Source organism: Embiotoca jacksoni, unplaced genomic scaffold (assembly GCF_022577435.1).
Source record: "Embiotoca jacksoni isolate LCO1_2020_lvr unplaced genomic scaffold, fEmbJac1.0.p SCAF_8, whole genome shotgun sequence".
NCBI classification, from domain to species: Eukaryota; Metazoa; Chordata; class Actinopteri; family Embiotocidae; genus Embiotoca; species Embiotoca jacksoni.
The window spans coordinates 2,624,909-2,648,478 of NW_027185436.1; the positions used below are offsets into that span (position 1 = coordinate 2,624,909).

Below are 23,570 nucleotides of genomic sequence, written 5' to 3' on the forward strand. Positions count from 1 at the left end.
AACTCACATTGAGCCCCTCAGTGTGTGCTATTGTGGCTTTGACCAAAAGCCAGACATGCGATGCAATAAAGGGAGCAGACAGGCATCACATTCACTATCAGCTCATTTCACATCATCGCCAGAGACTGAGCAATCACACCTGACGGTTTCTGGACAACAAGCCTTTTCAAATGAGCCTTGCATTTTGTGCAGCATGGCAAAACCGTAATTGCCCTCCTTGTCAAGCAGTATCATTAAGTCAGGCAAAGTGAAGCATGCCATCCGGTTAAACCAATAGGACACACAAGAGGGAAAAGGCAGACTGCTCGGCCAGCGGAGACCTGCGCTGAATGCCAAATAATTCGGCTGTTTACAAAAGTGGAGTGATGGTTGAGAGAAGCTGTGTGAGTGGACTGCAGCTGGGAGGTGACTCGGTCAGGTTGATGATGTGGACACACTGGGCGATAAGTGGATGTGATGTGAAAAAAACAAAAACGACTGAGTTGGAAAAAACATACACCACTTCAAATACTTGTCTTTCTACCATATCGCTTAACGATCAGTTTAAGATCATAATAAACGTACCAAAGCCCTACAATTCTCCTTAAGCTGCAATACCACTGAGTACCACTAGAGGTTGGCTCCAAAATGATTGCGGCTCCACAGACTCCCGTTACACTTTCTATTATGTTATTACTTTTTTTTTTTAAACAAGTTATTTCGGTTTTAAATCACTCCTTCTTATTAGATTTCTAGCAGTCCATCTGAAAATAATCCCGTCATTAATTAAAAAATAAGCCTGAAAAAAATCTGAGTTTTTGGAGGTGTGTTTGTTTGATTGACAGGACTGTGGTACAGTTATGGCTATCGCTGAGTTTCCACCCACATCAAGTCAGGTCCACCGCTGCCCCCCCCCCCCCCACCTCGGTTTGTCCAAATATGGTCACTTCTGGATCCAAACAGCTCCCAACTGGCAACATGATCGGACGGCCAAAACCCGAACTCCAGGCCTCGTAACCAATAAGTGCGTCACAGTTGGTTTGGTATGCTATAGCATATTTTGCAGCAAAATAAACCTGTATGTTCAAGATACTCACCACCAAAATAACAGCTAGCAACAAGCCGGGGAACATAGAGAAGCATTTAGCAGCCAGAACCAGAGACTTCCCTCAGAAGTTGGAAGAGCAGGATTACTCAACCTCAACAGCAGCTGGGCCAAACAGGAAAATCACTGAGCTCAAAAGCTCTTCCAGTAATGTTACGAGATATATTACATGGAACAAAGTAGTCCTGCGCTTCCCTTTTCTTTTATCATTATAATCAATTCCGGACAGGACTGTTTCATGGCAAAGTTAATGCATCCGTCACACTATTATCTCAGGAATTTTCCATTTTCACAATCAGTTACGTGTCTGTAGCTTCAAGAACGACGTGTTGAGGCTTGTTGTTTGCTCAGCTCATGTGGGTTTCCCTGAACCTCCGCATCCCCACGCTCTCCTGCCACCAAGGTTACCAACATAGATGCACACACTCCTACGTGCTCACATTCCTTTATGTCAATGGTCCTGCCTGGTTTGTAGGCGGCTCAACGAGCTGTTAGTTGAACAGGCTTGCGAGTTCCTGAGTTCCATACAGAGCTATACAGGAGAGTAAATACTGGAAACACAACTTGAAATAAATGCTAATGTTGTTCTATATCTGCTGAATGTCAGTTCATCATGAGGACCGGTACTCAAAGCATGAACCACCTCGAGGGGGATCTTTCAGATTTGAGGCAACTCCAAATGAAAATGAATGTCAAATATAGGATTTGTAGATCTGAAAAAACAAACCTCAGCATAAGCTGCATTATAGTACATAATAAACTGAAGGCAAGGTGAAGTATTACAAATATCTGTATGTAACCATGTTGATGTTTTTCTAGATTACCGACACTAGTTGCAGCAAACCTGGAGGTGCATTTCATAATCATGAGAAGAATGAAACTTCTTCAATAAAAGGCAGAAAACATTTTAATAAAATGGAGCACAGTACAAATCAATAATGAACTTAATGCTTAACATGCAAATACAGTTGAAGTAATCCAGGTAGTTCACATGTAGAGACGATCACTTGAAATGTCAAACAAAAAAAATATCAACAAACTTCAAAATGTTTTTTTTTTTAGGGCTTTTAAACATGTTTTTTGTAAAAAAAAAATTAAAAAAAAAAAACTATCAGCATTGCAAGCAACCTCCATTTCTTGATGACAGTGCAAAAGACATCTTCTTGAAAATGGCTCCTTGTCTGAGGAAACTGTGACTTCCTTCCGTTGGTGGATTTATGATGTTCAGCTAAACCTGAAGCCGTCTCTCGTCCAGGTTTTTCAGTGCCTGCTTTGTTATTCGTCACCAGAGAGACATGTTAACGGTCGTGGGGACAGTTTCTCAGGGTCAACATGAGGTGGGGGGAAATAACTTAATGGGAAATGCAAATAAGACTGCGGGTGAAGAAAAGGTTTGTGTTGAGAGCATGATAGAAAAAAAACTAAGTAGGCGCTTTCACACACACACACACACACACACACACACACATGCCACATAGTGACAAATACTGCTGGAAAACAGTCAGCTGTGCATATGACCACCTCTACTGTACTCACATGTGGTCAATGTGGGAAAGAAAAACAGATGACGGAAGACTGTGTGTGTGTGTGTGTGTGTGTGTGCGTGTGTGTGTGTGTGTGTGTGTGTGTGTGTGTGTGTGTGTGTGTGTGTGTGTGCGTGTGTGTGGTTGGGGTAGCGTATATAAAATAAGAGGCCTCGTGAAACTCAACCGAGATGCTCCAAATAGGGAAACAATGGATGAAGGAGCAGGTGGATGGATGGATACATGAGCAGGTGGGGGAAGGTGGGGGAAGGGTGCGGCTATATTTCATGCGGCCGACCGTCGACGGATGACGAACGCTCCCCTCTGCAGCTGTCCCAGGTAAATCCTCATCTTTGTACTGTCGCTCGTCTTCCTCACCCAAATCTGGACAACAAGGAACACAGCGAGACAGTCGGTTAGAAAGAATTCATTCCACAGTAGCTGCTGCTGGGCCGACCTGTCGGTATGAACCAACATTATACACCAGCCAGTTTGTGAGAAGAAAGCTAAACTGCATCCCCATATCCATAAACAACTACAAAAAAAAAAAAAAAGAGCACTCAGTACAAGTCAAACACAAGTTAAATCTACAAAATGAGTCTGTGGCTGCTCTGTTCCCGTTCTACCATTCAAGCACCACTGCCTCACTACATCGCTAAAAAGGGTCGCAGATGCGGAGTTGAATTTTCTAAAAAAAAAAAAAAAAAAAAAAAAGGCTCAGTAATTCCAAAAAATAGCCGGTCAGGTAAGTGTTAACGTTAAATGTCATACTGACTAAAGAGTTGGAGACTATTTTCAGCTGTGTATTAATACATATTTGGTGCTCTTTACTAGTCTGGTATTGTCAGGCCCAGATTTACTTTGTGAATAAATGGGTCTGGCTACACTCCATTGAGGATTATTTCCAGTCATTGCATCCTAACGGGTGTAGACTTCGGGTTCATTTCTAAACTATTGGGAGCAGCCTTTAACCAATCAGCATACGACGTGATTTGCTGAACTTCACTAAGCTGCAAACAACAGAGACCCTCCCCAATGTGAGCAAAGTGTCTGTAAATGACTTTTTTTTTTTTTTAAGACACTGCCTGCATGGTACATGTATGACGGCTACCTCACTGTGCTGCTGCTCGCTCACGTGTGTGGGTGTCCACACTGCCCGCGTGTCTGCTGCGGTGCTGCCGCTGCCAGCCCCGTCTTTCTCTTTGATAAAGTCCAGCAGAGATCAAAAGTTTGAGGTTTGACAAGTGAGGAGTTGTAACCAAAAAGCAGACACTTGATATTTGTTACCCTCATTCAGAGCGAGAGACACAGGCACACAGAGGAGAGAGAGAAAAAGGGAGAGCGCACCAGAAGAATAATATTGATGTAGTATAATTACAGCAGACAGCGTGTTTCTGCTGTGATTATATAGTGCACACATGATCACAGATTTTTTTTATTTTTTTCCCCCCCTGTCTATTTTGGCCGGGGAACTGCGCAGGACACGCTTGAAAACTAGATGAGACGCCTATTCTCCGGTGATGATGCACGGCAGCAGCGAGGCACGACGTGTGCGTCTCACCCGGGTCGTGTCGCTGCTCTAACCTGTTAACACGGCTGACAAAATGATAATCAAGTCATTCCCCTACTGCACACCTTGCAGGCAGTGTGTCCACTTTACTCCAGCTTTAATTCCTCTATGCATACTAGTGTTACTACAACTGTTCGTATCACTTCATGCGGCTCTTTCCGCCGCCGCTATTGTTGAAACTCTGTTTCAAAACAAACACTTGACGTTGACGTCGTGGCACGTAGTCACCCCGTCTGGCCACTGATTGGTCCGCCCATCAGAGTGGGGCACGAATGTTAACGCAAAAAGGGTTTCCAGACTATAATCGGAGTGAGAACTGCAGCTGTGAGCAACAGTTGGGTGGAGCCGGGCTGACCCGGTTTACAGCAGCAGGGTACTGCTGTACGTGGCCTTCAGGCAAGAAGTAATGAAGGAACATGTCACCCGGTGCAGCGGTGTGGCTTACAGAGGACTTCTTCAAGGCTAAACAGACAATATTCATGGGATTTGCTGACATTGAGAAAACCATTGTATATTCCCTGACTGATTTTTTTTTTTAAGCAGTAAACACAGTTCTGTATGATACAGGATCTGGATGAGAAGTAAAACTCACCTCATTGGTTCCTACTGTACTGATGACACAGCTAATCTTCGTGTTGTCCTTTGACTCCAAGTAGATGGCCTGACTCTTGTGGTACCTGTCAGCAAAAAAAGAGAAAAATGTTGGCATTCTTGGTAAAGAATGAGTGAATAGGCATAAGTGTAGACAGGAGAGGGGTTCATTATACACAGTTTTACCCGGCTGAATAAAGCACATTCCTCCTGAGATGGCACTAAGCAGATAATTGGACTGGAAAGTCAAAACAAAAAGTCTGTTATTTTTTTTAATGGTTCCAAACCATCAGAGGACCGAACTAACTCCGAGGATGAGCCTGACAGTCAAAAGTATTTGATCATTAAGGGCCCAGTGAAGAATAATGACACAAATGTCTCCCTGTGGCTCTTTCAGAAAGCTTTCCGGTGGTGGCGTCTTCTTTAGCTGTGAATAAATGAGACTTTGCCTTGAAAGAAAATTGCACATTCCTCACAGCTCAGTCCTCTAAACTTCCTCTGACTATATCAGCAGCTAATAGGACAGAATGTTATTATTTTCACCCCTCTTCAAACGACCTTGTGTTCTGACAGGTCTGATGCAGAGCTCACCTCTCCAACAGAAGGGCATCACGGCTGTGTCTGGTCAAGGATTTGAACTCTCTTTATATCTGCATCACAGCAGAAGGCAACAGTAGATCCAATGCAGACATATTCTCTGAATATGTATTTTTTTTTTTAATGGTGGCTTCAAATACCCGCATATTCAGTGGTTCCTAAATAATATCTCTCTGTAGCCCAGACACAGAGAGGCTGCCATCCGAGTGGTTGTAAAATGTCAATGTGGCCATCTAGTGGCTGCAGTCAAGGTATGCAAGAAATGGTGCCATGTGAGAGAAACACTGAGCCGCCTGCTGCGAAGGTGAAACTGGAAACTCACCATCTTTTGTCGTAGAAAAGTTTCCCGTCTTCGATGCGGGCTTCGTAGCGCTGGGAGGGGCTCTCCATGGGAGCAGAGGGGACGTGCTCTGGAGACGAGGGAGACACTGCAGAGGGACAAGCGCACCATCAGAATCACCATACAAAACTACGGATCGACAGGTTTGTGTTTTGAGGAACAGTTTGCAGACATTTTGAGAGATGTGTGTATTGACTTTCTTGTTGAGAAGAGAGGCTCAACACAACTTCCTGATCTGTCTGTTAAATTGAACTTAAAACAAGCAGCTGCTTAGCTTAGCTTAGCCTTGTCTGATCTGCATAAACAATGAAGAGTAAAGGCAGTATGTCGCAGTGTTACAGGTGCCAGACCAACTTTTTTTGCTGGTTGCCTGGCAACCTGATGGTAACAACAGAACTACTGATCAACAGATCTACCTGACGTCATGATTAGCAGTAATTAAATATTCAGGTTTGTGTTACCTTTGAACCCAGGTTAGCTTTTCCCCCTCATGTTTTTAGTGTTCATGCTAAGCTAAGCTAACAGCTGCTGGCTGTGTTTTTTTTTCTTTATTAGAAACATGGACAGTACACGATAAATGTGTTACACCAGATATATAACAAAGCCTATTTCTGTCATCCCCACATTCACATGTAACAATATAAAAATGTTAATTCCACATAGCACTAATAAACACACCTCGGTACAGACTGCTGTGGTCGCACAACAACAGGCGTCATCAGACCCGAATGACAACCATTTTTAACATTAGCTTTTGATTCAAACTAAATACAGTCATGTTTGTTTTGTCGCTGAAAATGAAACAGCGGTTTGTTCAAATTTTGTCAAGTCAAGTTTCTTTATAACAGTCTCCAGTCACTGAAGATCTTGTTTTGTCTCGTTTCAATACGGTGTTCAGGGGGTGGAGGAGCTAAAGCGTACAGTATCTTGTGAAGTAAACAAACACTGGTTACAAACAAACAAAGGTGAAATGAATGAGTGCATTTCCAGATATGAAAAACCTAAGCTGCAGAGCTTTGAGTCAAGGTCAAGCGAAAATGAACTGCAAAAAGGTGATCTCTGACGTACCTGGTCGTTTTGGTGACTTGAGCTGCAAAGAGAAAAGTGTGATAACGTTTTAAAACAAGTCGTTACAAAAAGTATGATTCAGTAAGGATGTGCGATAAGATTCAGACACTCTTACCTTATTAAGTGTTCTTAAGTCTTCCATTATCTGCTCGTCTGTTAACAAATAATTTAGCTGCGGTTTGAAGAGTTAAGGAAGACAGTTTTAACACAGAAAGGCTGACGACATCGGCCACAGACCTAAAACTTTTACTAAAAACTAAACTCCTCCTCTGGGAATCTAAACACTTGTTGACAAAGTAAAAGTCCCACCGGCAGAAAAACTTTTGATTGTTTTACCCCGTGCAGATTAGCACTAAAGCAGTGGGGTTGTCAATTTATCCAGCCTCGGGACTCATATATCTGCTTGACATTTTGAGTGACTCAAATTAATTTCATAAAGAAATAGTGCAACAATTCCCAATGCCAAGCATGCAGTTAATGACAAGCAATAACAAAAAAAAGTGCAAAAAAAATGCAACTAGGGTAAAAACCCAAAGACATAAACTAGCAGGTCATATTAACTGTTCATAAATGCTCAAATGAGAGCGAACTATTGATGTGACGACGTTAGTTTTAGTCGCACTTGTCATGACAATGTTGGCAGCAGACAGCTTCTGCACACCGCGTCATTGAAAACGTTCTTCAAAACAAAAGCGAAGCAGCAGAAATCCCGTAGACGTCTCCTATTCAAAATGGCCCCGCTGGTTGAGAACTAATCATCTAACGCGACCGCTAGCTGTAGCCAATCAGAAAAGTTCATGTGACGGATATCTGGTGCAGGTTTCCTCCGTTTGTCCGGTATTGGGACCGGATCGTTGGGCCGTCTCCTCAGCTTCCGCGTCATGATCGGTTTCACCTCCATTGAGTCTGTGGATGACAGAAATCAACAATAACACCCAATTAGAGGAAAACTTTCTGAAAAAGCTCAACTTTGTAATTTACATAAAACAAACTCAAACTATAGAGGCAATTTTAAAAGGACAGCTACCATTATCGTAAAGTCCTACTTTAATCAGACATCTTCATTTTAAAGTGTGTGGAGAGAGAAAAAAAAACTCAACCCACATACTTTTTTACCCCATTTCTCTTTTTGCTGCTGAGCAAGTTGCTGATTAATAACCCAGTTCTGGCTCTTACCTCCTGTCAGCTCCATTGTTAATTTCTCATTCTCAATCATCTTCTTTTTCTCCTCCAGCTCTGCGATTAGGTTTTCTTTCAGTTCAACCTTTTTGTCGTCAAACTCCTTCACCGCTGCCTTCTTCTCCTTGATGTAGTTCCTCTCCACCTGCTCTGTCTGGAGAAGACACGGAGAAGAAATGAGACAACGTGGAGTTAAAAGTTTGTTTACCTTGTAAAGCCCAAAAAGTAATGGCTGATTTTCCATAAACAAGATCTGTCAATTAAGGATATTAACTTCGCCTACCTCAAGCTGGAGAAACAGATCTGTAAAGAAAAAGTAAAACACAGACGGTCACATAAAACAAATTTCAGTTCAGTGTCATGCTGGCACATTACATCTTGATGTTTGATGTCCAAGTCCACTGTAGTGACCCTCAAGACCACAAAAGAGAACAACAGCTTACAGCAAAAATACCCTAAAGTTTCTAGCAAATATCTCTGAGCTTAAAAATAAGAGAAAAAAGCTGTCAGTTGATCATTCATGAATGAAACAACTGTCCTCCACTCGGGATACTGTGGGTCTTTTACCAAAGCCTTTGTTTTTTGCAGTGCACTATGGTCAAAAACTGTCATTTTGATTCGTTAAATACTGAGGAAGTTAAATTCTGAAACAAGTCAAGCGAAAGAAAAAAACAAGACAACCTACCGAGTCGACACAATCAAAGTATCCAGTATAATTAAAACAATCGAATAGTGAACGACGAACAGAATGAGAGCAAAGAGAGATGAAGATAGTTCCGACAACGCACTTTATTTATCTTAGTCTCCTAAAATGTTTTGATGTATATGTGCCGTCTGAGGTGACGCTGTATGGTTCAATTGACCAAATTATAATGTTGGGACAAACTCTGGATGTGGACATGAAACCCCAACCAAAGAAAATCAGATCTGACTATCAAAACTTTTCTCTTCTTAAATCCAAGATGCGAGATGGTTTTCTTTTCCCATTTCTCGCCTCAGAGCGGTTGTTTTGCAGCACTGATTATTGCCGGTTCTCTCCTTCGGCTAAACAGACCAAACTAAAACAAAGTACTCCAACATCTGAACAGTCTGCTCACAACGTGGTTGCATGATAAGCAGAACACAGTCTGTGCTTGCCTGCATTTCGGAGTCTCTCTTTGTACTGCTGGTCCAGCTTCTTCATCCTCTTCTGATACTCCTGCAGTGTACCTGCAGAGACCAAACTGTGACTTAGATGTTCGTGTGGGACGAGGAGAAGTTATTAAAATTCCACTACGAGCATTGCACCGACATTTTCATTTAGGAAAACAAGACCCGTCGCTCTGCAATTTCCACGCTCAACTTCAGACTGAGCAACGAGGGCCTCGTGGGGCAGGCGGTGGCGCTGCAGCGCCTTCGTACAGCACAGTCAGCAGTTTAGAAACCGTTTGCATCAGTAAACAACATACAGTCTCGATCATTTAAACTGAGCTGTTTGTGACAAGAGGGCCATTTGTCATCATCAGTTTCTGCTTTCTCTTGTTCGCCAGTGACAATGGCAGCACTTTTAAACTGGCTCTGAAACAGGTTTCCTGGCCTGATGATGTAAGCCCTTGACGACCTACCACCGTGAGTAATAAGTAAGGATTTGGCTGTGCCCTTCAAATATCACTGATAAAAACAAATTCCCGTCCTCACACAAATCCCGAAAGATAAAGTTCAGCTTCGCTCCGAACTCCTTTGATCATAAGACTGAAGATCCAAGCGATTATTACCTTCTTGTAATTGCTGCAGCTGTCTCTTCAGAGAGGCCAGCTTGTCTTGGTACATTCTGCAATGAAAAACAACAGCCAACATCACAATCTCTTTACCGTGAGCGGCATTCGGGCAAACACTCAAAACCTGCACCGCAAAACGACCTTTATTAAGGTCGGAACATCTGATCCAAGGTTGGCAGAATACTCACTGCTCTTTAATTTCCACGTAGTCATCCTCGTCATGTTTGGCCAGATCCGTTTCACTGGCATCCTCGGTGTCTGGAAGAGGGCATGACAGGACAGGAATTGACTCACATTTCAAAACTATTTCTCGATTGAAATTCTTAAATCTCATTCGGCATTGAAAGAAATACTTCAGTTGTGATCATTTCAAAACACCCGTGGGACAATTGTGTCGTCTTTAGATCTGCAAACGGTCCTGATGTAATCAGGAAGCCGAGATCAGTGCGGATCAAAAGGACGTGCGTGGCACCGGGGAGGTAATGGTGAGCGCCCTCCGGTTGGGGATGCCCTCCGGTCGGTGAGACCGGGAGGACAAGCACACTTCACGGTCCTGGGTTGACAGCAGGACAAGTCCGGTGGACACAGCTGGTTTTCCACGCGTTGGACATGTAAGTTTAACCCCGCGGACACGCATTCATTCATTCAGCGCGTGTTTAACGTGGCTGTTGCTTCGTATGTGAACCGTGCGCCGCATGTTGGGACCAGCCCGGTCCGGTCCGGTCCGGTCCGGGCCCGGCTGGTGGTGCCGTCGGTCCAATGGCAACACGATGCTAGCATGTCATCGAAGCTAGTGCAATGTGGCAAACCCGGGAAACCAGCGGCTCCCAAAAAAACAAAAAAAAAAAGGTCTGCCGGCTTTACGTTGAACCCCGTGACGGAGCGAAGAGCCGAGGCCCGGTCCGGTCGAGCCGAGGCCCGGTCCGGTCGAGCCGAGGCCCGGTCCCGCCGAGCCGAGGCCCGGTCCGGTCGAGCCGAGGCCCGGTCCCGTCGAGCTGACACGGCAGCTTTCATTTTCTGTTAGCATCCATATGCTATCTTAAGTTAGCTCAGTCCGCTGCTCAAAGACGAACCCGGTTGTCGCTCCCGTAGTTTAAACTACAATAACCGGAGAGAAACACGCACAGATCCGGCCGGTCGTCGGTGTGAGGGAGCCAGCTAACCTTGTGGCGTTGTCATGTCTCCCCGGTGTCTCGCTGCAGCTCGTCCGGTTCTCCCTGATCCGCGTGAAGAGGGCAGAGCGGCGGACACGACCGACCTGCCGCTGCTCGCAGCTGGAGTCACCACGTCGCTGCTCGGGCCGAGTCGCGTCGCGTCGTGTGTTTAGGTCGGCTGAAGAAATCTGCTCCTCGGTAACGTAACGTGGTTAAAGACGACCGGCGGGCTCGACGTCGGGTTAAAAAAAAAGAAAAAAAAAAAAAAGAAAAAAAAAAAAAAAGACGCCCGCCAGTTAGCGCGTGTGATATAAACGAGTTCCCCGGAGATGTTGAACGTTGACTCGGAGACTCGTTGACTCGGAGACTCGGAGACTCGTTGTCTCGTTGACTCGGAGACTCGGAGACTCGTTGTCTCGTTGACTCGGAGACTCGTTGACTCGGAGACTCGTTGTCTCGTTGACTCGCTGCAGACCTGCGCCGAGTGTCCAGGTCGTCTCTCCGGCAGCTAACGTTACGTAGCCCGCGAGCTAACTGCGTGCGGCTGAACTCCCCGCTTCGAGCAAGGCGCTTCAAACTCCTGACTTATAAAGTCGCTGTAACATCTCTCACTCCGCCCGACACGACACCGTTTAAAAACCGAGCTAATTTAGCGCGACAACCGCGTGTTTCCGTTCCTCCTCCAACAAGTAGCCGCAGCCCGCCGCTCCGGGAGCCGCCGCTCGACCAAACGTTACCTTCCTCTGAGTCTCTCCCCCTGAAACTCCGCTCGTCGTCGTCGTCCACGCTGTCCAGCTCTTCCTCGTCGTTGTAATAGTCCACCATCGGTGAGAGCAGAGTCGAGGCCATTTGTTCGCTCGAAAAAAAAAATGTAAACAAACACAAAATAAACAATCGATTTGTGTTTTTTTGCAGCTCGCTTTGGAACAGCGCCTACAACCGGCAGGACCTCCATGTGTCGAGATGGCTGACCGTACGCCTGTATAGAAAGCCTGGGATATTGTGGTTAAATATGTACATAACGTATTCAATCAGATTTTATAAACAATTAAAATAGACTAAAATAAGGTTATGGACGCTAGTGCAGAACGAGAACATTTTCTATAAACGCAGTGAACTCTACGCTGAAACATGTAAACAGGCATATTTCCGGACAGTCGATGTTGTAGGGTCTGTTTTGGCTCTATTGTTGGCTCGCTAATATATTCATTTTTTTCCCACATTGGTTCCAGAAAGTAGGCTATAACATGGCTGTTTTGTTTTTGTTTTTTTTAAAAAACATAATAAAATGTGTATTGCAATCCTCACTCATGTTATTCAAATGCTTCAAAGCAGCATGCAGTTTTGCATCCTAAAAGTCTGTGATATTAATTTGTTGGATTCAAAAATGGGACAATAAAAGTTAGTCTGTTTTTTTTAAACAAAAAATGTTGGAGATTTGAACTCATGCTTCATAAGGGATAATCTGGAGATCCCTTTAACCTTTTTGTATTCATCATCTCCTGTTGAAGTCAGAGAAACCTATGTTTAAATCACAGTGATACACCCTGTTAGTGATTTTCTACAGAAAAGATTTGAGTTTGAAGTGGATTCCTGCCACTTTGAAACCATGGAACCCGTGGATCACGTGCATTTTTAGCATATTGCCTTCATGGACATACAAATAACCTTTAACTTAAGTTCAGACGGCACATCATAATTGCACCCACCACAAAGGTTACATATGATTTCAGTTCACATTATTTTACCAGATCAATCCGCTCAGTGTCACTGCTGCTTCCCAGGGACTCTTCTGTATATGTTAAAAACAAACCCTAAAAACTGAGAATGAAAAGGAGCCTCTGGAGATGTGGTGAACTACAAGTCTTCAGGTTTTGACCCGGCAGAACAAAATATATTTTCGAAAATGTCACAGGTATTTTTTTTCCCCCTCGTCTGACATCTTATAGACCAAACAATGCATCTGCAGTTCAGGCCACAGTGGACAACATCTATGATTCCCTGCTGTTACTTCACACAAAGGCTGCCATCCCTTTACATGAAAAATGAAGCTACATTCAAATGATCATTGTGCAAGTCAGTATTTCCTGGTAGCAACAATAACACATAGAAGCTCCCCAACAAATGCAGCAGCCCCAGTGGCCTGATGAATAAGGCTCTGGCCTCCTAACCCGCTAGAGATGGCTTCAGGTCCGACCTGGGTTGAGAGTTGCATTTGAAGTGTGCTGAGCCAATCACTGAAGACTTACGGGTTGAAGCCATCTTCTGCTAAATCAGCATTTTCACTAAGGAATACTTTGGATATTTGGTCTGTTGGTCCGACCACACGGGACCTTTACAGGGATCACTCTGAGGAACATTTTCACATTTGTCCGATATTTTATCGACCAAATAATTATCTGATTGATAAAGAAGGTAAGTATTTGTCACAACCCTTACTCTGTGTTTTCAGTATTATGTTGTCATGGTGTCAGTGTATACGTTTCTCAGTCTTTATGGTCTTTCAGAACTGTGTTTTGCTTTTATTATGTTGGCTTTGGACAGAGACAGGCTCTGTGCACACCACAATTCAAGATGAAAACTTCCGATCCAGGCAGCCGATGACACCCCTTCGTATTTTAGGCAGATGTGCAAACACAAGACACGGCTGCTTGTATTTGGTTGAGTTTGAATCTTAAATTTTTGTGTCTGAATTTGACCACTTTGATCTTCCCAATTGCTAGAACTGATGTTTTCTTTTTCTGGAATAAGACCAGAATTTGACAATGATCATTTTAGCACTTTGAATATATTTATATCTATAACTTATAGCAAACTTTTTTTTCCAAAGAGGAAAATTCAGGTCACATGAATTCAAGGATGAATTCAATTTTCAGCATATTGTAATCTGCACTGGTTAAATTTCACAATAAAATGCATGTATTATTGTGTTTATTCATTCTGTCTGTTTATTAATGCTACAGCCTACATTTTAATCAGTTTTTCTATTCTTTCACTCTCTTTAAATATGTTGTGCAATTTAAAATAGAATTTTATTTATTTATCTAATTGGTTATTTATTGTAGTTTGTTTTAAAACTTGGTGTATCTGGTATATTTACTCTAAACTTGTATTTTATTCAACTTTTAATTGAATGTTACTTTTTAGGTAACTTGTCTTCTTACATTTGAGTTGGTTTTACTACTTAGTTTATCTTTTTACTCTATTTTAGTGTTTTATATAACCTTTAATCTGGCTTCTGGTGTTTGCCCAGGCGGTATTGTTTTCACCATGTAAAGCACTTGACACTATAAGATGAGGTAGAGGGTGGGGTGTGTGTGTTCCTTACCAAATAAGTGTTTTAGTTTGTTGTAAGGTCACATAATTCCAGGTTCTATCTTGTGTGTATGTTTTCTTTAAAAAACAAATTATATGTTGCACACTATTCAGATTTTTCCAAATAAACTAGAAGACAATGAACAGGTATGTGGTCTTCACAGTACAGTGTTGCAGTTGAACTTCTCCACTGCAACAGTAGGTGGCAGCATTGTACCGAGTATATTCAGGAGACCAACTACTGAAGTCGCAACAAAATCGGGATGACTCAGTGCATGCATCTTTAATGATTTGCAAAGGAAATAAGGTGTAGGATTGTTGGACGTTTACTTTTATAGTAGCTCTTGTTATTTAAAAGCATCACAACCGAAACGATATTTAACGCGTCGTAGATTTGCATTTGATTTGAGTAAACCAATTGAGCCTCAGATACATGCAAAACGATCCATTTTGGTATGTTTTCTGAATAAAACACAAAGCCGAGAGCGAGAGAGCGCGAGACAGAGAGAGAGAGCGCGCATCCTGCAGAGGTCCCTTCACTGCGCCAGACAACTTTATTTCCGCCTGTCTGTCAAAGTAGCTGTCAAACGCGGACTGAGGGGTTGTGCTCCCGCTGCTCCGTCATTCAGGAAGTCCGCACCAACTGACAGCACTTCGAGAAGTCACTCCGACATCTCCAGAGTCGGACTAAATCCTCCTGAAAGCGCGTACGCTTTTGAACAAGGACGAGTTTTACTCCACGCACACACACACACGCGCGCAGGTGAGCGGCTGTTTTCTCCCTTCTGCTGTCGCGCGCTGTTTGTTTCCCCCTCGACGGTTTACAACCGCTCGTGCAAAAAAAAAAAAAAAAAAAGCCTCGCGCTCTCGATGTGAAATGACACTTCCTTCTCGCCCGCGCGGCTAAGCTACTGTAGCTCCGCGTCAGAGCGGTCAAAGTGGACGGAAAGGAGTCGGAGGCGCCCGTAAGGTCGCACCTGAAGTTGGACATGACCGCCGTCGCCCGCTTTCGACGCGGCTCGGCTTGTTGTTTGGACGCCACTCCGCTCGGTAGGTGGTGAGTACAGGCGGCGGCGGCGGCGCTGAAAGTGCGCAACGTTTTAACGGTCCGAGCTTCAGGCGCGTGTTTCTGGTCGATGGTCGTCTCCGCACCTGCTTCACGCGTCGACGCTGTGAAGTGACGGGGAAGGAGCTCCGCCGCTTGGTTTGCTCCTCGGGGGGTGAGTGCGCTGGGCAAACGGGGATGACAGGTTGTGGTGAAAGTGTGCAAGCTGAGGGTCTGCTTTTTAAAAAAAAAAAAAAAAAAAGAAAAGAAAGGATGACAAGGCGGCTGGGTGCCGCGTAAACTTGTCCTGGATGTTATTGTGTTGTTGACGCGCCGTGTGGATGTCGGTGCGCGCGAGTCCGACGCGTCCGGAGCGCCTGTGGTACCGTCCGGACCGCCTGTGGTACCGTCCGGACCGCCTGTGGTACCGTCCATCGCATCTCACATTGTTGTGGAGTGAGATTTTACTATCAAGGCGCCGTCACAATGGCTCTCGGTCGAGACAGCGGAGCGTCCACTACACATGACCCGAACCCCCGTTTTACTACAATTACTACGTCCCTCTGCACTCGTAAGCGTCATCTGGTTTTAACCAGCTACTATTAGCTCGCATTAATTCAATGCAAAGACAACAACGGCGCGTCATTCTTATTATTTTATTTTTTATTTTTCTTCTTCTTCTTCTTCTGTTGTTTTTTTTTTTTTATTATGATTTTTTTAGAAGTCCTTCCTGAATGCTTGAAGAGGTCACCTCCTGCACACAGGACGGTGCTTGGTTAAATAACCGGCGTTAAAGGTAAACGTGGGCTGACATGACACGCTGGAAATGGCAGATGTAGATAGCAAGCTGAGCACTAAAACCCAAGCTGACCCAACATGATGTCATCTCTGTGTGGAGAGCGCATGAGTGAGAGGCAGCGGCAGACCCGCGTTTCTCTGCTAAACTGTGTCATTTGTAAAGATTTATTTTAAGAAGCCTGCGAGCGCGAGTCCAGGCCACGGACCGCCAGGATTTAATCCCATAATATGGCATTGCCACCTGCGTGGCATTCAAATCGATGTATAGTATTTTCTGACTTGATCTTCCTGCTCAGAGCTGCAGAGAAAGAATTTGTGGATGAACCCCCTTCCTCCTCCTCCTCTTCCTCCCCCCCCCCTCCTCCTCTCCGTTATCAAGTCACCTCACATTTGTTTTGCAGGATTTGCTGGTCTAGTGATAATGTAGAGGAAGTGAGATCTCTGAAACGCTTGACTGCAGACATGATTTTTGTTCAGAGGACACACCACTGTTGTGCAAGTCCTCTCCCTTGTTCACGTCACCCACATCACCTATTGACCAGGCAACTGAGAGGGAACAGAAAGTGACTCACTTCCTTATTAGTTATCGTATCTAGGGCACTTCACTATTTATGATTGTACCTCGAATGTGCCATTTTCTGGTTAATATCTAACTTAGTCATGCTTTTGGAATTACACTGGACAGGCTTTCGTCCCGCTGGTCACTGGAGGCTGATGGCGAACAGTTTATGTGTTAATTGCTCGTGAGTCTCTTGAACTTTGACCCCGGTGAGATGAGCCACATCTGGTGAGACAAACCCTTTTTACGGTGCACGTCGTCAAACGTGAGACTTTCAAGAGTCAAAAAGGAATCCGAAGAGATTCCGCCGCATAATCAATAGTCTCGAGTTCTGCCTTTGTTTGGGCTTTGTTAAACACTGGATGACACGGGTCTGTACGTAACGTGACAATAAACTTCCTGACAGTCAGAGGAAGCCAAACACATATTGCTAACAGACATGTCTTTTTATAGAGCTGTGTGAGAGATTATTGAGACGTTAGCCAGGGGTCTTGTCGTGAATTTGCACAAATCCCTTTGAGTACTTGTGTGTGCGCGTGTGCGCGTGTGTGTGTGTGTGTGTGTGTGTGCGTGTGCGTGTGTGCGTGTGTGTGTGTGTGCGTGTGTGCGTGTGCGCGAGCGTGCGTGACGGATGCACTGGGAAAGGACACATCAGCTGCTCTTGACAATTGGCTGATGTCGCTGTCAGAGACGGGATGTGGTCGGGGGTGGGAACCAGACATGCTCACACCGAGGCCACGTTCACACTAAAGGCTGTCACCCATTTACACAAGACACGGTTTCACACTGGCTTCAAAAGAAGCTTGAAATGGAAGAAAGAAGAAAAAAAGAAAAAAGAAGGGTGGCAGACAACATGGTAGAAATATCATAATTTGATATCTGAAAGTTTTTCTTAGTTTGACGTAACCTTGGTTTTTTTTCAGCACTCACTCTCCATGATTGCTTACGGTGCATTATGTTTTATTAGCCAAACCTTATCAAAAGACTCAACGGGCTTCACGCTAAAACATTTCTGGTTTCTTATCCTAGGACTCGGTGAGGCTTGCACGGCACAAACGCTCCATATTCACCAACCTCTCTTCATAGTGCTAATTTGTTGTAAATTGCTCTTTTCAACCTGATGAATGCCACTTACAGTATTCTTGAGGACACGCGTGCTTTTGACATTTCATGATGACATAATTAAGCACTTAAATTGCCATAAAAGACTGCTTATTTCATTCACAAAAAAATATCACCAAAGAGTAAAAAGAAGACTTTCTAATCCTGCTTTCGGAAACCAGTGGACAAAAACACAAGAAATGCAGCAATGTCAGTCGTCGTGTCAAAGTAACCGGAACAATAAGAAAATAAAACGTATAACTGCCGGTGACGTATCATCAGAGCAGCGCCGCACAGACATAAAGCAGGAACGGCTCGGCATAAAGTTGATGCTAAAAATGTCTTTCTAAACCAGAATTAGAGGCATTAATTTGAGAGGCAGTCAAGAGGGCATGACAGTGAACGAGGGTATTAGATGAGAGTTTTATAGCCTATAATATGTGTTGTGACTGTCAGGTGCTACAGAGGATGATCCTGAACAGCGACTTGCAGAAAGACACGGAGGCAGATGACTGAGTTGGAGAATGGTTCTCAGCTTATACTTTAACCGGTCACATCTCAAAATGCTCTTCGTAAACTGGCAGTCGTGATGAAGTGGTGAACGGTGTGCTAAATTTGCACAGAGTCTATTTTATGTATATTATTCATTTTACTTCATTTAGTTCAAACTTTCATTCAGTATTATTCATGATTCTTAAGTCAACCAAGTTAACAGACTGTCAGTCCAATTTTTTACCTGAGAGGAGAAATTTTAAACACAAGAAAATGTATGAATGCCACCGATGTCTGTACATCACTCCTATTTGCCACTTAAAGAACTTGTTTGTCTCATGAGGTTTTCTGATTAGGACTGGTGAACTGCATGTGAAAACTCAAAAAAAAGAACTGAATTGGACCTTTGAGGTCAAATTATTTGATTTAATGGTGCCACGTTCAACACAATGCAGTTGATCCGAATGTTCACACACAATGGAACAAGAGTATTAAGGTAACCAGTAATTCCTACGTTACAATACTGAGACTGCTGATAAGATTATTGTTTTTTTTTTTATTTATAAAGGTACCTGATGCAGGTTAAATAAAACCAAGGTCATATTAAAACCTGCATTTTGTCATCACATTTTCGGCATTCAAAGTAAGCAATTACAGAGAAAGACAATCGTCTTCTTATTGCTTCACGGTGTTTTGGATAAACCATTTTATTCCATGTGCTCACCAAAACATACAACTCTATACATCTAATATAGCTTGCGTGACCAGACACCACAAAGTAAAGTTGCACATTTTAAGCAGAACAGGAATGTGGACGCTCCTCCTCCACAACTCTTCATCTCCAGACCTTTCAGACCGACAGCAGCGTTTATGACCAGCAAGGTTTTGATCAGTAATCATGGACTCAGGAAATCGATCGGAAGCTTTCAAGTTGTCTGGCAAAACGGCAACGCAACATTGGGTTTGAACAGCGAGAAGGACGACCCTAAATGTAGTGGCTGAATTCAAATCCTCGCGGTGTGAAGTATCCGATGTGCTGCCGAGCGTCTGAGACAGTGAGTGTGTTCTCTGGATGAGACCAACCGCTGATCCTGATGAGACAATCTGTCCTTACAGGAGCTTTAAATAATTACAATACCTTCACAGAGAGGAAATCGACTCCGCTAAATGGAAACCTCAGTCCCCACTCTTGAATGTGGACAGACGTGGCTTCTGTCCACACGTCACTGTACAACAAATAGCCACGGCCTCCCTGTGAAACAGCGGCTGCAATAATTGTCATGACCTCGATGTGCTTTTTACGGCTCTTCTCATGTGCCGCAGTGTCTAAAGCAATCTCTCTCATTTAAATCCTGACCTGAGCGGTGTAGGATGGGGATGTCAAAGTGAACAAGTCCACCTGCTCCTCCCATTGAAGAACCATGACGGGCCCGCTGGCCGTCCCGTGTGCATTTTGTCCTTCCACCAGCCCTGTAATGAGTTTACTGGCTGTGTTCCCGTCAACTCTTCATACCGGCGAGACGGCCACTATGATGTTTTCCAGAAGTCGAAAACCCTTGATGCCAGCGTATTGCTTTGCATCGAGGGCAACCTGTTGAAATGAAACACCTTCCTTTGACTTTAATGTGATGGAGGCTGACTTTGGACAAATATGAGAGAATTGTCAGCTAAGTTGGTGCTAAAGCAGTTTGGTGGTTTATGCTACAGTAGCAGAGCGCATCAACATTAAAGCGCTGCTGTCGGGCTTAATGTTCTGCAGTGATCTGGTTTAGCATGTCTAATATAGGAATGGTGTCTCAGATGACAAGGAGAATTATGTCCCCCCCCCCCACCTCTCCTACGAGCAGATGTGTTCCTGCGTTCTGCTCTTAATGCTGATTCCAGAGGACGGCGAAACTCCGCACTGCTACGAGATCACGGTCTCGTGAAGCCAGCAAGAGAGAGTAGCAGCAGCATTCATCTACATTGGAATTAGCACTTGATTTAATTAGCCAATCGTAAGGACTACACACACACGCACACGTTCACAGCGGGTGCGACCCGAAGTCGTCCAAGTTTGTACACAAGGCCGACTCGGTCATCCGTCTTCTCTGATTGCGTTTGAACAAACGGGTGAAGATCTTTAGTTCCTCTCGGCGAAATCTCTTTTTTTAATAATCCATCTGTTGATTCACGTCCACCAAGACCCCAAAAGGCCAGCGGCTCATATTTAGAAACTCTTTCATCTGCGTTTACTTCTGGATTTGATGGAAACAGTGTTATTTGCACCACCGACCATAATAGGAGTCACAGGGAAAAATGGGAAATGGATCGAGTCATGGCCCAGCAGCTGGTGCAGACCTGACTCATGGCCTCGGTCTACTGAAAGCTGCCTCGGAGGGGAGGAAGTCACGGCCCCACAGATGTCTCATCAACAAAAGCCTCCCCCAGTGAGTGCGCCATTTCTACTGTTCGCTCACCACCTCGCTCTGATGAAGACTGTCTTCGTCTGACCGGCCGCTTTAGAGCTTTGGTCGGATCCAGCGGTCACAATTTACAACGCAAATATTGCACACGTTAAAAGGCATCTATTGCAGCGTTTTAAACGTCAGCCTGTCGGGAGGCACGTGGCCGCCTCTGTTCACCTTTGTAATTCCAGTCTTTTTACGTGTCCACATCTATCACAGGACCTCCACCAGCATGACATCTGGCTTAACTTGTTTACGGCACGCGGTATCGTATATGTTGTACATCATAATACAGAACAGATTGCTTGTTAAATACGTCATCCTTTCTTCTGCATTACAAGTTCCAGTCTTCTCCTCATTGTGTTTCTCAAGCATACAAAAGCCTGCGTCATAAGAGAGGCATTTTGGCATGTCAGCCTCGGTGGGTGTGGGAGGTTAGCACGAGTGACTTGATTACAGCCCTTTATTAGAAGCGCGCCTCCGATCCTCTGGCGAAAGTTGCAGCTGTGACCACGAGTTGGCCCATCCACCCGCCCACCCTCTTCTCAACCCCCGTTATGTCCGGCCACATCTGTCTCCAGCGCTCCCGCGAAAGCTGCAAGCCTCTATCTGCTCCTCCCGTGACTCGGCCAAGTTGGAGTGCTGGGGAATTATGAGCAGCCATCCCCATCACCCAAAGAGACATCACCATTGCTGATGGCTGACTTGTCTTATCTCTGCCCACCACCACCCCTCCTGGGTCTGGGGTTTAATTTAGCTTGGCAGAATAGAGGAAAAGGCTCAGACGAGAGTATTTTTAGAGCTACGTGGTTCGCTGTAATAGCGGTCTTTTAAAAAATTGAAAGTGTCATGTCATAGGCCTTCAATTTGCATCCGTTCGGCTGACTTTTCCCGCTGCATGCTGCCGACTGGGAAAACTCCAGTATGCACCGCTAGCTTAGCAGAGTGGGACATGTCAGCGAGGCTTAGTGTGCATGAATGTGATGGACACGTTTGCTGATGTGCACGGGGGTGAGGTAATACACTGCACCACGCTGCTCTATTTTTGGAGTTTTCTTTGCCTGCCCAAAGCGCTTTTGTGTCTCGGTTATACATCGTCATTTTTTTTAGTCGGCACCTTTTCAAAAATGTTTCCGAACTCGTCTTTCATTTCTTTTTAAGTGTCACTGCAGAGCACATTTCATCGTCGTGTTGGTTGAGCGCTTTCATGTCGGCGCTACACCGTGGCCAACGCTGGCGTTGTTCGATGACTTTTGACGAGCTGTCATTCCACAGCATTACCAAATGATTCAGGGCGATGTCGCCGGGCAGCGTTGCACTGAACCTTTTTGGTCCCGCTGCCGCCGAACCTGACATAAACGCTTGATAACTCCTCATCTGTTGGGCTAACCGAGTGTGTGCCAGCCAACCCCCCCCCCCAATCCCAAGAGAATCTAGGCCTCAGCCCAAGCGCTGTGCAGCCGTAATGCTGCGACTGGACAGCCTCCATTGGGTCAAGTGGAGATTTACCTCTGATGAATCGAGGGGAGATTGTGTTGTGCTCTCGCCAGCCAGCAGCGTATCAGGATAGATGGGACGTTCATTTTTCAACTTTGTGTGTTAGCCCCCCCCCCCCCCCCAGGATTCCCCCCTGGGATGGTTTCAAACAGAAGACAACAAACATCAGGGTTAATTAATTATGGTCTGTTACACTATTTCTGCTGAGCAATTGGAAGATATTGTCTTGCATATCCGTTTCCTCTCCTAGTTGTTGCCTTTATCTCTCCAGCGGAGCTTTATTTTTGTAACCCCTGAATCAGACTGGAAGTGAATGGTGTGTCATTGCATGAGGGAACAGAGGAGTTCCTCATGAGGAAAAAGAATGCAATGCAAGTCAAAGTAAGTACTTCTGCCACCTTTTCTTGCTTAATAGTCCGTACTAGGACGGCATTGCATGCCTTTGTGAACCCAGAGAGCCCGAGGTTAAACCGAACAATTGTCCAATTAAACTGTGACTTGGAGGAAACTCTGCCAGTCAGCCCCCCCCCCCCCCCCCCCCCCCACACACACACACACACACAACCTCTCATCATACACAAAGACAAATAAACCAGATGTGCAGCGTTACAAAGCCAGAAGGCTTTAGGAACTTTAGGATAATTGCAGAGATGATACCGTCCCAGCGGGCTAATGAGGAAGTAGTTAAATCGGGCCATTAGGGTAACAAAGAAGCCGATGCATGCGCACACCCTGCACACGGCAACCTGCCTGCCTGACCCATGCCCAGCTATCGTCCCCACACTGGGACCATGTCCAATAGGAAAGCGTGAAGGCGCAGGAATCAAGCCAGTATTACTACTGGATTAGATTTCAAGGTTCAAGTGGTTTGTTTGAGTTGGTCACCAATAAACAGGATAATTCTGCAGTCATTGAGTAGCTTATTAAACCACTGATGGTATCCAAGTCCACAGTGATATTTAGCAGTACTGTCAGATAGTCCAGTGTATTGGTAGGAACACACACGACTGTTCGGATAATAAACAAGATGGAGGGCCATAACGGCATCCGACGCACCTTGACATTCATCCAGCTGCTAGATGTAGCATAAGAGCTTTTGTCCATCTAGCACTGCTTCTTATTGTTTCTCAAATATAAATACTCCTGCTCTCTTCTGATTTATTGGGCTCTGTTTTATAAATAGAGGGTTCCTATTATTTATTTATGTGCCTTCCTTTTTCCCCCACACATATTTGCAGTGTAAAGGTTTACCAGATTAATTATTGATTGGCAACACATATAGAACCACAGTTTTTTTTGTGGACTGCAGAGGTCGTGACGTCTGACCTGTGTGTACTGGTGATATCAGACTTCACTGTTTAAGTGGAAGATGTAGAGACAGTGAAAATGTCCTAGAAGGCTCGAGAGAAGCCTCTCCAATCCCAGAGAGACAGGGTACGAAAGGGTTACGGAA

General features: G+C 44.6%; 2 protein-coding genes and 1 long non-coding RNA gene across 6 annotated transcripts in view; 2 read left to right on the forward strand and 1 right to left on the reverse strand.

Moving 5' to 3' along the window:
- Positions 1-1,965: 1,965 nt before the first annotated feature.
- suds3 (SDS3 homolog, SIN3A corepressor complex component) lies at positions 1,966-11,809 on the reverse strand. 2 transcript variants are annotated; one of them, XM_069138400.1, is made up of 12 exons: positions 11,601-11,809; positions 9,898-9,967; positions 9,707-9,762; positions 9,090-9,161; positions 8,236-8,255; positions 7,950-8,106; positions 7,584-7,679; positions 6,889-6,950; positions 6,774-6,795; positions 5,688-5,793; positions 4,770-4,854; positions 1,966-2,991 (listed from the first exon to the last, which is right to left on the reverse strand). In XM_069138400.1, the coding sequence occupies exons 1-12, from the start codon at positions 11,710-11,712 to the stop codon at positions 2,893-2,895; spliced, it is 957 nt and encodes a 318-aa protein (XP_068994501.1). In that variant the 5' UTR covers positions 11,713-11,809; the 3' UTR covers positions 1,966-2,892. The 2 variants fall into 2 exon arrangements, with proteins under 2 accessions (XP_068994501.1, XP_068994502.1); XM_069138401.1 differs by lacking the exon at positions 11,601-11,809 and adding an exon at positions 10,873-11,580.
- On the forward strand, positions 9,918-12,130 carry LOC138191530 (uncharacterized). Its single transcript, XR_011177743.1, has 2 exons — positions 9,918-10,320; positions 11,779-12,130. It is a non-coding gene; the product is annotated as an uncharacterized lncRNA (long non-coding RNA).
- A 2,361-nt stretch (positions 12,131-14,491) lies between these two features.
- Positions 14,492-23,570, forward strand: part of taok3a (TAO kinase 3a) — a 73,801-nt gene continuing 64,722 nt past the window's right edge. The window contains exon 1 of one of the 3 annotated variants that reach the window (XM_069138388.1): positions 14,492-15,398. The gene's annotated coding sequence lies outside the window, so the exon portion shown is untranslated. The remainder of the gene's footprint in view (positions 15,399-23,570) is intronic. The other 2 variants (XM_069138389.1, XM_069138387.1) reach the window with 2 other exon arrangements.